Raw genomic sequence first — 13,711 nt, 5'->3', positions numbered from 1 at the left:
GTATCTCAAGAGGGTAGAAAGCCCCCAAAATCACCTGTCAGGCAATGTGAAGCAGTGGCCAGATGGTCCAAAGCCTGGTCTGGTGCAGAAGAAGAAGCTGCAAACAGTTCCCCCATTTTGTATCTTGTTGGACACTTATCCTTAATTTCAAACTTTTAATTGTATTTACATTGTAACCAGAAGGGGCAAGTACTATCAAGAATCTAATATAAAATAGAAGTCAGCCAGAGAAAATCGCCTTTAAACAAAAAAGCAATCTTTAAAAGCTATCAAAACTATATGTAGTGGTAGAAATAATAACGAAAATAATCACCAACCCTCCATGAGTATCTACTGTACATCAGCCAGGCTTTCTGTATGATTCAGTACTAAAACCAACCTTGTCCCAGAGAGCCATGGGAATGGAGAATGAATCACTGTGAAAGTTATGTTCTCAGAATTCCCCAAAGGCCAAAACACAAAACAAAAATGAAGAAATGTATCCCTTTTTCCTCTCCCTTTGGCCCTCTCCTCCTCGTTGTCCAGTGACATCTTCTACCTTCACCTTCCTTCTCCAGAGTCCATTCAGCTAGCTGGTAGGCACTGGAGCTCATGAGGAAGTGAGGCCAGGGTGCTAGGGTCTTTCACTAGACCCACTGGGCCTGGAGAACTGCGCTCTGTCTCTCAGGCTGTAAGATAACTGGTTCTAAGAAACATCCAGTGCTGTGTTTTCAGCATGAGAGATGGGCAGGGTGGGTACTGTGTCCTAAGGATAACCCTGGCAGGAGAAAGATAGTGTCCAACAGATAGGCAACATTCCTCAACCTGGGACTACCCAGATTGTACCTGCTGACCATCCATCCCTCATGCCTGCCATCATGCCAGTCTTCTTTCCTCAGCCTTTCTTTCTTAAGGGGATAGGGGGAGAAACTCTAGTATCCTAATCAGAACATGTATCTCCTGAAGATAGTCTCTGTACTTTGTCATTTTGAAAGCATAGAAATAGAATGGCAAGAAAACTAGAAACCCGTCAAAGAACGTTTTAACAGTTGTAGTGCCAGAAATATCTGTGGGTGACAAAAATATTCCCAAATGACATATTTATTTTAAGCATGTGTTTTACCAAAAGAGGGGGGGGAACCCAGGGCAGCAGAAAGTGTAGACCCTTCAAATCAGCTCTGATGCCATAAAATAAAATTGGTCTTTTAGATGTATAAATACTAAGGTTTGATGGTTCATTTTAAGAAAAGTCCGCTTTTAGAAATATTCAAATCTGGGGAATTAAGAATTGGGTGATGGATACTATACACTATATACCTCCCCCAGTATAGCCCATGGTTTAGCCAAGGCTGCCTGGGACAAGAAAGGAGCCTGGGAAACATGGGGGTCTGCTATGGGCTCCCTCACACTTCATCTACAAAGTGAAGGAAGTGCATGCTGCCTCACAAATCACTTTCCTAGTGGCTTCATTTGTCCTGCCTTTGCAGAATGAACTTTCAGAAAAGTTGTTAATCTCATTAAGTATGTACTTGTACCATAACGAGACAGAGAGAGGGAGAGAGAGAGAGAAAGATCGCTTAATATAATTTATTTGGAGCCTGTACATAGGAATGCCTTCTATGCCAATGTCTTACAATGAGTCATTTTCATATTTCAGGAAGGAGATTCTATAGTCTTCCATCACAAAAATGTATTCAATGGCATTAAATCCATTTCTGTCCTTAAGCAAGAGTTTTCTATTTAAAAAAAAAAAAAAAGCCAGGTGAGGTGGCTCATGCCTGTAATCCTAGCTACTCAGGAGGCTGAGATTTGAGGATCAGGGTTCAAAACCACTAAAGAACCAGAGACTTGGCTGGGAGTTTGGCCTACTGGTTAAAGTGCTTACCTAGCATGCATGAAGACCCGGGTTCGATTCCTCGGTACCACATACATAGAAAAAAGCCAGAAGTGGTGCTGAGGCTCAAGTGGCAAAGCTCTAGCCTTGAGAAAGTCCAAGGACAGTGCTCAGGCCCTGAGCTCAAGCCCAGGACTGGCAAAAAAAAAAAAAAAAAAAAAAAGAATCAGAGACTCTTATCTCCAATTAATGGGAAGTAGGGTTATGGCTCAAGAGGTAGGGTGGTAGCCTTGAGCTGAAGAGCTCAGGGACAATGCCCAGGCCCAGAGTTCAAGCCCCATGACCCACCAAAAAAAAAAAAAAAAAAAGGACGGTATCAAGATTCTGTCTTAGGACCTAGAAAATGCCACTGTTGTTCTGCAGGTCCACTAGATAGACAGAATCACTTCATTTTGATGACATGCAAGGTAAGAATAAAATAAGAAAGGCATGTCTCATGGTGCAAGACATTGCCATTAAAAACAGGGATCTGAGCCAGGCAGCCCATGGTTCCCTCAGGAGGCTGAGATATAAGGGTTATGGCTCAAAGACTCTAGCTCTAAAATAACTAACAAAACCTGTCTAGAGTTATGGCTCAGTGGTAGAAGGCCAACCACAAGCAAGAAAGCCAAGCAAGTATGAGGCTCTGAGTTCAATCCTCAGCGCTGACCCACCCCTGAAATAAATTTTAAAAAAGAAAAAAAGAGCAGGGGTTTGAAAATAGTTGTCTCTGTCCTGTCTAATATTCCATACAGCCCTATAAACAAGCTGACTTTGAACCTCTGACATGAGGTGATCTGTCATGGATGCCTTAAAGAGCAGCCTGGGCTAGTGAAAACTCATTATTTTGAAACAGATAGTGGAAGGATCATAGTTTGGGGCAAGTATAAGTGCAAAAAAAAAAAACTATCTCAAATGATAACTTGGCAGAGTGGTACATATATGTCATCTTAGCTACCTGGGGAAACAGTCATAAAATGAGACCCATATCTCAGAACACTAACCAGTTCAAAAAGGAAAATGTAACTTAAGTGGGAGCTCCTCCCTAGCAAGCATGAGGACTTGAGTTCAAACCACAGTACTACTAAAAATAACAGTAATAATGATGATGATATCCAATGAATTAAAACAATAAATCATATGCAATATCTCTTTTACTACATACACAAAAGAAAATTCTGCTGTGCCCCACCATCATCCCTTAAGACATCTGAAAGGTACCATCCCATCTTCAGCATTCTGTGAGCTTAGGACAGCTTAACTAAGTTGGAGGCATAGAATGTTCACACCAGGGACCATCTTGTCTGGCCACCCCAAACTGACCCTACATCCACCCCCCACAGCCCAGTACCACAATCCTTCCATTTAGCCCACTTCCCCAAAGTTTCTAACCACTTGTTTTAGTGGCAAAAGGAGTAGAGTTTAGATCAAATCCCCAATGGCCTGACATCCGGCCATGTTACCCAATATTGTCAAGGTATGGTCCTCTGCCTCCCTCTCCCCAAAGAAGAGGAACAGGAGATGAGTAAAGTCGTCATTGTCTTGATTTCTCTCCCACTATGGAGGAGTAGCCCCTGGCTACCATAACACTCTGCTTAGCCGCAGACATACAAATGCTATTCTGCTTTTATGTGTTTTTTTTTTTCTTTTACCTCTGAACTAATAGCCATCTTGCTATCTTTCCTTTTTTTTTTTTCCCTTTAACTATCTTTTGAGCCTTATGCTCTGGAAGAGTATGTCACAACTCACTCTTTTTTTTTATTGCTTATTAATTACTCTGATTTGGCTTATTTCTTACTGACAGTGACTTTCTGTCTCTTTAAAGGTTCTGGTAAAGGGAAAAGTAATGTTTGTCCTAGAACTTCCTGATTGGAAATATAGAAGCTTTCACCTTCTAGGGTGAGGGAGGGGAATAGCAGATGAGGCCTCCTGACAACTTAGGCTTTTTTACCCTAGGTATAATTTATTGAGTAAAAAAGCCATAGGCAAATGAAGAGCTGGGTAACTGCGCAGTAAGTAATTGGGCAGAAAGAACCCTTTATAAATATGAATTTCCCCATAACATGCTTTTCCTTTGGTTCTAGCAAGCAGATGAGACGTTGGATTTTGAAGAACAGATCTTAGAAGCTGCTAAATCCATTGCTGCTGCCACAAGTGCCCTGGTCAAATCAGCCTCAGCAGCCCAGAGGGAGCTGGTAGCCCAAGGCAAGGTAGGTAAACCTGGCTTGCCAGGAGGGACAGCATCCATAAGGGAGAAACACCTGAGCAAAGAAGAGAGCACTGGAAATGTGGCTTAGTGGTAGAATGCTGATCTAGCACGCGTGAAGTCCTGGTTTTGATTCCTCAGTATCACATACACAAAAAAAGCTGAAAGTGATGCTGTGGCTCAAGTTGGTAGAGTGCTAGCTTTGAGCAAAAGAAGCTCAGGATAGTGCCTAGGTCTTGAGTTCAAGCTCCAAGATTGGAGAGAGAGAGAGAGACAGCGACAGAGACAGACAGAAAGAGAGATTCATCTTAAGCAAGGAATGCTAGGTTTCCCATTTCCCTCCCAGATTGCCTGCCACTGAAAAAAAGCTCTGCTTAAACCCCTCTAGCTAAATACAAGGACTGGCTTCTAGCTTCACATCTGCTTCTTGTTAAGAAAAATCACCAGGACCTGGATGAGACCCTTCCAGTCCTATTATACATTAGGCTATTTAAAGATGTGAACTGGAAGTGGCACTGTGGCTCAAGGGGGTAGGGCAGAAGCCTTGAGCTGAAGTGCTCAGGGCCAACACCACCCAGGCCTAGAGTTCAAGTTCCATAACCGACAACAACAACAACAAAAACAACAACAACAACAAAAAAGATGTGAACTGTCCTAGCTTCCTGGGGAATAATATAGTACGCACCCTAGACCAGGTGCTTTAGAATCCTGCTTTACAACCTCAGATGGCTCCATTTGGCTTAAGACTGTTCAAATGCTGGTCAACTCTGCTGCTAGCACTTTCCATAGCTGTTGATCAAAAAGCCAATCTCCTTTCTCTCTCCAGTCACCATGCTGTGTGCATTATAACAGAAACATCTTCATTGTTGTTTTAACTATTAGGTTAATTCAGAGGGCTCTTCTGATGTAAAATATGCCATGTGTTCTGTTATTACCACACAGTGTGGGACTACCCCATCCAATCAGGGTCTTAATTTGAGAGTCTCTCAAATGCAGAAACCTGTCAACCTGAGGGCTAGAGTCTCTCAAAGCTGGTCAGATTGTGGACTAGGGACTTTGGTTGCTGTCGTTGTCAGCTACTACTGTTTGGCAATGAAAGGCAAGATGGGTTGTATTCCATCATATAGATAAGAAGCATTGCCTGACCATAAATGCATCCTACCCTAGAAAGCCTGTGTCCTAGTCCAGTGCACACACTTTGACTTTTCTCAACCATCATCTAGTTTTTCTCAGTATCTGTGTGGGTATATCTCCCCTCTTGTCACTGTCTTCTTGTCCTTCTCATTTCAGCCATGTACACTCAGCAGAGTGCTGATCTTACCACACAGACTTCACATGTCCTGCCTCAGAACTTCAATTTACTTCAATATTAACAGAACTTGTTCATGTGCTAGACATTATTCCTAGATATTAGGAAATATTCCTGGCCTTGAGCTTGACCCATCTCCTGTCCTCCATGAAACTTAGGTATTCAAACATTTGAACAGTTGGTAAAGGAGGTACCGTTGACCTCAGGTGGACTGTGTAGGATCTTTTGGTTCAAGCTGACAATAAACAGGTCCCTGTGATTGGTGGCAGATTTCCCCCAATCTCGTTTTCAAATTGAGATGCCCCTCAGTACCTTTTGGGCAAGTCCATGCATAGGAAGGTTATTTCCTGTTATAGCCATACCCTGTAGATCTGGACAGAAAAAAAAAATCTCTCATTAATGCCATGATTTGTAAGTAGGAATAAAGATCTGTCTTCCTACCAGCCTCCTCTCTCCTCATACCTGACAGAATAATGTGGAATTTCCTAAGACAAGGGCCCAGGACCCACCCTCCCCTCCATTTTATAGGGAGAAATGCACCACCCTTGTTTACATGTCTGCCAGAAACTCAGAGCATAGCTTTAAGGATCAGGAGTGATTTGAGTTTCTCTTGACCCTTGAAAGAAGCCTTAGTGGCTTCCATGTTTCAAGTAGGAGATAGGTCAGCAGAAGACATAAGGTATCACCAGGCCAGGCAGCTGGTGGCACAAGCCTATAATCCTAGCTATTCAGGATGCTGAGAAAGGTTTGCCATTTGAAGCTAGCCTAGGCAAAAAAGTCCCTGAGATTCTTTTTTCAATAAAAGGCAGAAGTGGAGCTATGGCTCAAGTGGTAGAGCTCTAGCCTTGAGCACAAAAGCTCAGGGACAGTGGCCAGGACCTGACTTCAGGCCCCAGGACTAACAGGTGTGAGCCTGCAGCTCACACCTGTAATCGTAGCTACTCAAGACTGAGATCTGAGGATCACAACTCAAACTCAAGCTGGGCACAAAAGTCCATGAGACCCTTATCTCCAGTCAACCACCAGAAAGCCAGAAGTAGCACTGTAGTAGTGGTTAAGTGCTAACCTTGAGCTGAAGGGCTTAGGGATAGCACCTAGGCCCTGAGTTCAAGCCCCATAACTGACCAGAAATAATAATAATAATAGTAGTAGTACTTAGCAGCTAAACAGAGGATATTCTGAGCAGCTCCCTTTGCCCTTGTGGCTGGTATGGAAACAGTATCATAGTGGATATATGTGTTTGAGTCTTATGCTGGACCACCAGTCAGTGCTGTGTGTCGTGTGCCTAGCTATAGGGCAAGAAAGGGTCCCAGAAGCACTGTATTGCCACCTTACCTGTCAGCTCTCATTGTAACTCTCTCCTCCCTTCTCCAGGTGGGCTCCATCCCTGCCAATGCTGCAGATGACGGCCAGTGGTCCCAGGGGCTGATTTCTGCTGTGAGTCACCTTCTCCTTCCTCACCATTCCTCTGTGGATGCCCTGAGGGAAGTTGGAGCCTTGGCTTACCTCTCTCTGTTGCCTCCCCTTCAGGCCCGGATGGTGGCAGCTGCAACCAGCAGCCTCTGTGAGGCCGCCAATGCTTCTGTGCAGGGACATGCCAGTGAAGAGAAACTCATCTCATCTGCCAAGCAGGTCGCCGCATCCACAGCTCAGCTACTGGTGGCCTGCAAGGTGAAAGCTGACCAGGATTCAGAGGCCATGAGGCGGCTACAGGTAATGGTCACTGATGCTGGTGGGAAAGTACTCCTGTTGGAGCGGGTAAGTGTCACGAAAGGGGACAAGTCTTACTTCCTTGGCATGATGCACCAGGCCTTCCATCTGCCAACCTCGTCCCACCTTCTAGCCTCATCCTCTGCCTCGTGAGTCCATGCATTACACATCTGTTGCCTGCTTTGGTCACCTCCCCACCAGGCTCACGCCTTGAGGACACTGTTTACCTAGAGTAGCCTGGCTTCTGCCAGCCCAGCCTGACAAACTCCTACTTGTCCCTTGTGACTGTCTCAAAGTCACTCCTTCTGGGAAGCCCTCTTTGATTATCTGTGATTCAGGCATTCCATCCCTTCTCAGTTTCTGCCAAAGTCCTTGGCCTGACCACTCTTATGGTTCTTGTCACATGACATTCCTGCTTTTATTTTTATTTTTGTCTAGTACCACATCATCCCATGTGGCACCTGTCACCTGATTCAGGGGAGACCCTAGGTCACCATTTCCTCTAGCAGCGGGTGAATGCACAGAAAATTTATGAAAAAGTTGTTGAAGTTGCCCAGACAACATGTTTTATGAAAATGATGATCAAATCCTTCTACATGCATATATGTGTTTCTAGTTGTTCTTTTATAAAAATATTTCAAACACAATGAAGGAAAAAAAATTTATTTGGCCTCCATATCTTCTCACATCAAGCGGTCCATGTTCGTCTGTTCCTGTCATTACTGACATACAGGATAATTGTGTCTGGTTGTGATCATAGCAAGATACACCCTGCCTCCATTTTGCTTCACATGTTAGCATGCACTCTGAGACAAGGCTCCATTCTTCATGACTCTCATTTGTATCGGTTGCATGGAATTACATCTGCTGAAAAGTGCCAGAATTTCCTATACTTTGCGCATTTCGTTTGTTCTCCAATATTTCGAAAATTTCACTATGATTAAGTGTTATAGTATAGATTACTTATATTGCTAAACTTTATGTGATAGGTAAGTCATGAATAAAATCCTAAAGCACTGAAATATGTGAACAGTTCTACCAGAATTCAGAACTTCTTTTACTTTGGAAGCCCCAAAGTACGTGACCCTCCTGAGTCTCTCCAACCCACTTTCTTTACCTTCTGTAACAAACCTGTGAGTGTGTGAATAGTTTGTTCCTAGCCCCTTCAGTCGCTCAGGATACCTTCTGTACATGATGCCAACCGACAGTGACTGTATCAGATGCTGGGGGGCAAAGATTTGAGGTACTGCATTTGCCCCCAAGTTGTCACTGGCTAAGAAGGAAACATTGTGGTCAGAGTTGCTAAGAAGCTATCATAGACCACTCGAGGAGCACTGAGGAAGGCATGTAGGGAGAGCCATAGCAGGCCAGACAAAGTGTTATCTGAGCCAGATCCTCAAGAATGTACTAAATGAAGACAAGGGCCCATGGGGATACACACACACACTACCTTGTTGTAGTCATTTCTTACATGATTGCAGTTTCCCTCAAAAGTATGTTCTCCTTGGGGACCAGAAACTGTGTCTCACTCATCTGTGGATGACCTGTGGCTAGGCAGTTGTTGAAGTTGGTAGAGTTAATGCACTGATGGACAGTCAGATGGCTACTCACTAGCTTGTGCTAGAACAAGATGATAAATTGACTCGTAGACTCATGAACTGTACTTTCATTTCTGTTCTTGTCAGATCCAAATGTTGTGGCTAAGGATAGGATGTGTGTTGTTCCCTCTGCAGGCGGCAGGTAATGCTGTGAAGAGAGCCTCAGACAATCTCGTCCGTGCAGCCCAGAAGGCAGCATTTGGCAAAGCTGATGATGATGATGTTGTAGTGAAAACAAAATTTGTGGGAGGCATTGCTCAGGTTAGTGACTAAATCCAGAACAGTGTTCACTCCCAAGGTGAATGTTACCTTAGAATAGGTGCTCAAATAACAGTGACTTAAACATAATGGACATGTATTTTTTCAAGATGGCATAATTACTTTGTGTCTAAGATCTAGCCCCCCAAACTCTATCTTCCTTGTGTTCCATAGCTCTGAGATGACGCCATTAACTATTTGCTTGGCTCAATTACTGCCTCTATCTGCTAGGAAGATGAAAAGCAAAAGGAAGGGGAAGGTGTGACCCTAGCATATATCACTTCCTGTCTCATATTATTGGTTAACACTTAGTCACATGGCTAACCTAGCTGCCTAGGAGGCTGGGAAACATAATATTCTGTTCTGAGTAACCAAGTACCTAGCTAAAATTCAGAGAACAGAAATTGGAAGTCAACATAGTGATACATGTGGAGCTGTTTCCCTCTCTGGCCATTTAGCCCCACTAAGAGAATGAATAGATGCTTACTCCATCGCAGAAGTTTCATAGGAATACATGAGACACACTCCTGCAGGGTTGTATTGGCAAACATGAGAGGGAGGAGAAAACTCCAGGAAGCCAGGCTTGCTGTTTTTTAATATGTGTTAATAAAGATCAATTTTGATCTTTGATCAATTTATGCCACTCTGAACCACTCCACCTGTTCAGCTATGTGATATGGGGTGCATTTTTAATTAAATGCATATTCTTTGATGCCCTTGTCCCATTAGAAGTTCCATCCACACAAAAGAATCCATGGTCAATAAATATGGTAAACACAGCACTAAACACCCTCATAAAACTTGTTTGCTCTGTTAAGACTGTGAAAGTGTCCACAGAGGGCCAGGAGTTTGGCCTAGTAGTAGAGTGCTTGCCTAGCAGGCACGAAGACCTGGGTTTGATTCTTTGGTACCATATATATAGAAAAGCCAGATGTGGTGCTGTAACTTAAGTGGTAGAGTGCTAGCCTTGAGGAAAGCCCAAGGACAGTGCTCAGGCCCTGAGATCAGACTCCAGGACTGGCCAAAAAAAAAAAAAAGAAGGAAGAAAGAAAGCAAGAAAGCAAGCAAGCCCATGGAAAAGAAACTTTCTTGGCTTTTTTGAACATAAGCTAACTATTGCCACATAATAGTCTACCAGCTAATATTCCTCAGATCATACCTTAGGATCATGAAATAAAATCGTCAGTCTTCTCTATTTAGCAACAGGTTCTTTATCCTTACATCAACCAACTGTTGATTGAAAATATTCAGGAAACAAGATACATCTGTACTCTTTCTTGTCACTCTTCTCTAAATATCATGTGGCAACTATGTACATGGCCTTTCTATGATAGCCTTTCATAGGGGCAGGACTGGAATTTGAACTCAGGGTCTTAGGCTCTCACTCAGCTTTCCTGCTCAGGACTGGTGCTCTACCACTTGATCCATACTTTCAGTCTGACATTTTTTGTGAAGAAGATAAAGTTGCACAGGACTTTTCTTCCTAGGCTGCTTTGAACCTCAATCCTTTAGGTCCCAGCGTCCCTAATAGGCTAGAATTATAGGAGAAAGCCATCAGTACCTGGTGACACTCAGCAACTAGAAATAAATGAAAGCGTACAAGAAGATGTACATAATGTACACTAGGGTGTATGAAAATGCCGTGTACATTATACAAGGGGATCGGAGCATCCATGAATGTTTGCTATCTATGCGGAAGTCAGGAACTAATCCTCTTGCATGCTAAGAGCCAACTATATATGAAAGCCATCTAAAGCATGTGGGTACCTGCTGTAGCATCGACACCCCTGGTCCCAGTCTTCCTCTACTAGCTGAGTGACTCAAACGAGCTGGACCCACACCTCTCAGCTTCAGGTTCCCTGCTGAACAAGTGAGACTTTGACTAGTCCATGTGAAGTGCTAACAGATCAGCCAGGTGACTAGGAAGGAAGTCACTTCCCAGAACTACACTGTTTTTCTTAATTGAACCACTAATCTCCAGTGCTATGGATGCAAGTCCTCAGTTCACAGTATCCACTTGTGGCAGGGACCATGGGAAAGAGAGAGAGTGAGCATGAGCCATTTGCTAAGAAGTGTTTAGATGCATCCTGCCTGTTGCTTGCTTTCCTTTTAGATCATCGCAGCCCAGGAGGAAATGTTAAAGAAAGAACGAGAACTGGAAGAAGCAAGGAAAAAGCTGGCCCAGATCCGCCAGCAGCAGTATAAATTCCTACCCACTGAGCTGAGGGAGGATGAAGGCTAAGACCAGGCCAGGATGGCCAGCCCCAGGAACGGCCCCACAAGAACTGGATAGATGGTATTCCTGAGCGCTGGGCACTTAACCTGGGAGCCACTGCCTGCCTGCCTCCCTCTGAAGAGGGGAGAGGGGATCCCAGAGCCCCGAGTCTCCTACAAGCTCCTCTGTCCTGTTAACGTGGGCTGCATACTCATGACGTCACATGGTACAGTGTCCCACCCAGAGCTCCTCCGCCACCTCCCCTCAAACCTCGCTATATCTCAAGAGAGAGGGGCACACGTTTTTGTGGACTGTTACCCAAAACAAGAAGTCAGTATTAATGTCGCTCTCAGAAACTTTGGCTTTTGTTCATCTTCCTCTAGGCCACCACTGGGGCCTCTGTGAAATCATCTTTGGGGGTTAAAAAAACAACAACAAAAAAAGTAGTGCCGAGGACCACCGACTCCATGGACACCAAACAGATATCCTTCTCCTTCCCAAGAGAAGATGGAAGTTGGAGTTGGACATGGTGAATAAAAGCCAGAAAACAGAAACCTAGGTGAACTCTGGATGGGGCCCTAGGTCCCCCTTCTTCTAGGTCTTGAGCACTGGCTCATCCAAGGGGTAAAGAATCTCACCCATTTGCACGCTTTCTTGCTTCCTTGTGTAAGCTTCTTGTACAATCATTACCCATCTTGTATTGTGTGGCCCGGAAAAATCAAGCAGTTCTTTTTATCTGCTCCTCCATCCTCCAAAGGGCAGAGTTGCCGGAAAGCTTTCCAGGGCTTTCCAGGGCTCGGTGGGCAAGGGCTGGAATAAAACACATGGGCTCCTTACCCAGAGGCTGTTTTGGTTCCTACAGATGCATGCATACAAACAATGCCCCCCCCCAACCAAATGACAATCATGCTATACCCCTGCTCTTAGGAGGCTCCAACTGCAGGATGGAAAGGAACCTGTTTAGAAATGTATAACCTGTCCTCCATCCCAACAAGACGTCATTATTTTTCCATATCCTAATATTCCTAAAGTCCAGAGGCATCCTAAAATCCACGTGGACCTTTAATGATGAGAGTTTTGCGGATGGACATGAAACTGAAGATGTGTAGGGTGTAGGGTTTTGAGGATCATGTCCAGCCTTCCAGTCTTCCCTATTTCTTCTCTTTCCTTTTCCTTTTCCAAGCCCTCCCTCTCCTTAGGATGGGCATTTTAATTTAAGAGCTTGAATTTCCCTTCGTCTGAGCCACCTAAGATGACACATGAATGGCTTATGGGAGAAAGCCTCATGCCAGGTAGAAATAGCTTGAAGGAATTGAGGGAAGAGGAGAGTTAATGGGGTGCATGGTTTGGTTTAGAGGACTGTTTAAGAAAGGTATGTGTCTCCTCCCTTGGGATGGGGTACTCTGTCTTAAGTTGAATCTACCTTTTTGCATTTCAAAATGCCACCACCCTGGCCCTTCAATGATGTCACCTATCTACCTTGTCTCAGGCTCTGTGTTAGCAAATCCTAGCCCAGGCCATAGTTTTAAAAATCGAGATCTAATGTGAATGGAAAGCAGGTGGAGAGAGAAATGGGAAGCTAAGGGAAGTCACACCAGCTCTGACAGAGGAGGGGTGCTGGGGTTGCTTCCCTCGGGGAGAAGTCCAGTGTTGCCTACCTTTGAAGGCAGGTAAAATAACTCCTCATGCCTATTTTGGACGGGCATGAGTAATGGCACATGGTGCTTTCTAAGATTATTACTAAGAGTCAAGATATGTTCATAACATCAAATAGCAAGACTCTGGGGAGGGTGCTACATGCCCAGTTCACCTTCTTTGCTCTAGGCTTGGCCCAGTACCCTCTCACCTATCCCCTGTCACCTGCTGTCATCCCAGGAGCAAGGCAGGAGCAGGCAGAGAATTTTCTGTCCCTGTCTCAGGGTTGTTCAAACCTTGACTGTATTTGAAACCTGAAAAAACCTCCCAAGACAAGCCAAATGGAATGGCCTACCCTTGATGAGAGAGATCAGTTTATTTTTATAGGAACTGTAATAATTGCCCTCCTGCCCAGAGCTGGCAGCTGCTAGAAGCTTTTGTGAAGTTGGTTCCCAGGCATTACCTGGTGCTGTTGCCCTGTTGTTTCTCTGTCCTTTCTTGCCTCCATGCCAATAGGGTGTGTGTGTGTGTGTGTGTGTGTGTGTGTGTGTGTGGCCTCAAGGCCAGTGGCATCTTATTTCATACAATGCTTGCAAGTGTTATTTGGGACATTATGTAATAAGTGTTACTAAAACTGCCCTAGATATGTATGGGTGGAGCAGCTGGTTCCTCAAAAGGAAAGAAATGTGTGAATGAGGTATATTTGGAGTATAACCTTTCATAGCATCTCACAGGAAGGTGGTTTCAGCCTGGAGCATGGAAAAGTAGGCTCCTGTGTGAAAACAGGTGTATGGATAGGCATCAGCCTCAAGAGGGCACCGGCCTTGGCCTTCAGACCCTTAGGCTAACCTTTGTATCTAGAAATTGCTGTTTCTGAAGGGGGGAAAAAAAGATCTGGCCTTTGAAAGTGCTTGGTGCTTCTGAAGTT

The 13,711-nt window shown here is 44.4% G+C and overlaps 1 protein-coding gene across 1 annotated transcript in view; it reads left to right on the top strand.

The window, feature by feature from the left end:
* Positions 1-11,984, top strand: part of Tln2 (talin 2) — a 256,404-nt gene extending 244,420 nt beyond the window's left edge. The window contains exons 54-58 of the mRNA XM_090358263.1: positions 3,937-4,062; positions 6,742-6,804; positions 6,898-7,125; positions 8,811-8,936; positions 11,047-11,984. Coding sequence (XP_090214389.1) covers positions 3,937-4,062; positions 6,742-6,804; positions 6,898-7,125; positions 8,811-8,936; positions 11,047-11,175 — 672 coding nt within the window. The 3' untranslated portion in view covers positions 11,176-11,984. The remainder of the gene's footprint in view (positions 1-3,936; positions 4,063-6,741; positions 6,805-6,897; positions 7,126-8,810; positions 8,937-11,046) is intronic.
* The last annotated feature ends 1,727 nt before the right edge of the window (positions 11,985-13,711 follow it).

Source organism: Megascapheus bottae, chromosome 25 (assembly GCF_031878675.1).
Source record: "Megascapheus bottae isolate mThoBot1 chromosome 25, mThoBot2.hap1, whole genome shotgun sequence".
Lineage (NCBI taxonomy): Eukaryota > Metazoa > Chordata > Mammalia > Rodentia > Geomyidae > Megascapheus > Megascapheus bottae.
The sequence above is the reverse complement of the archived record's forward strand: the minus strand, read 5'-3'. Positions and strand labels throughout refer to the sequence as shown.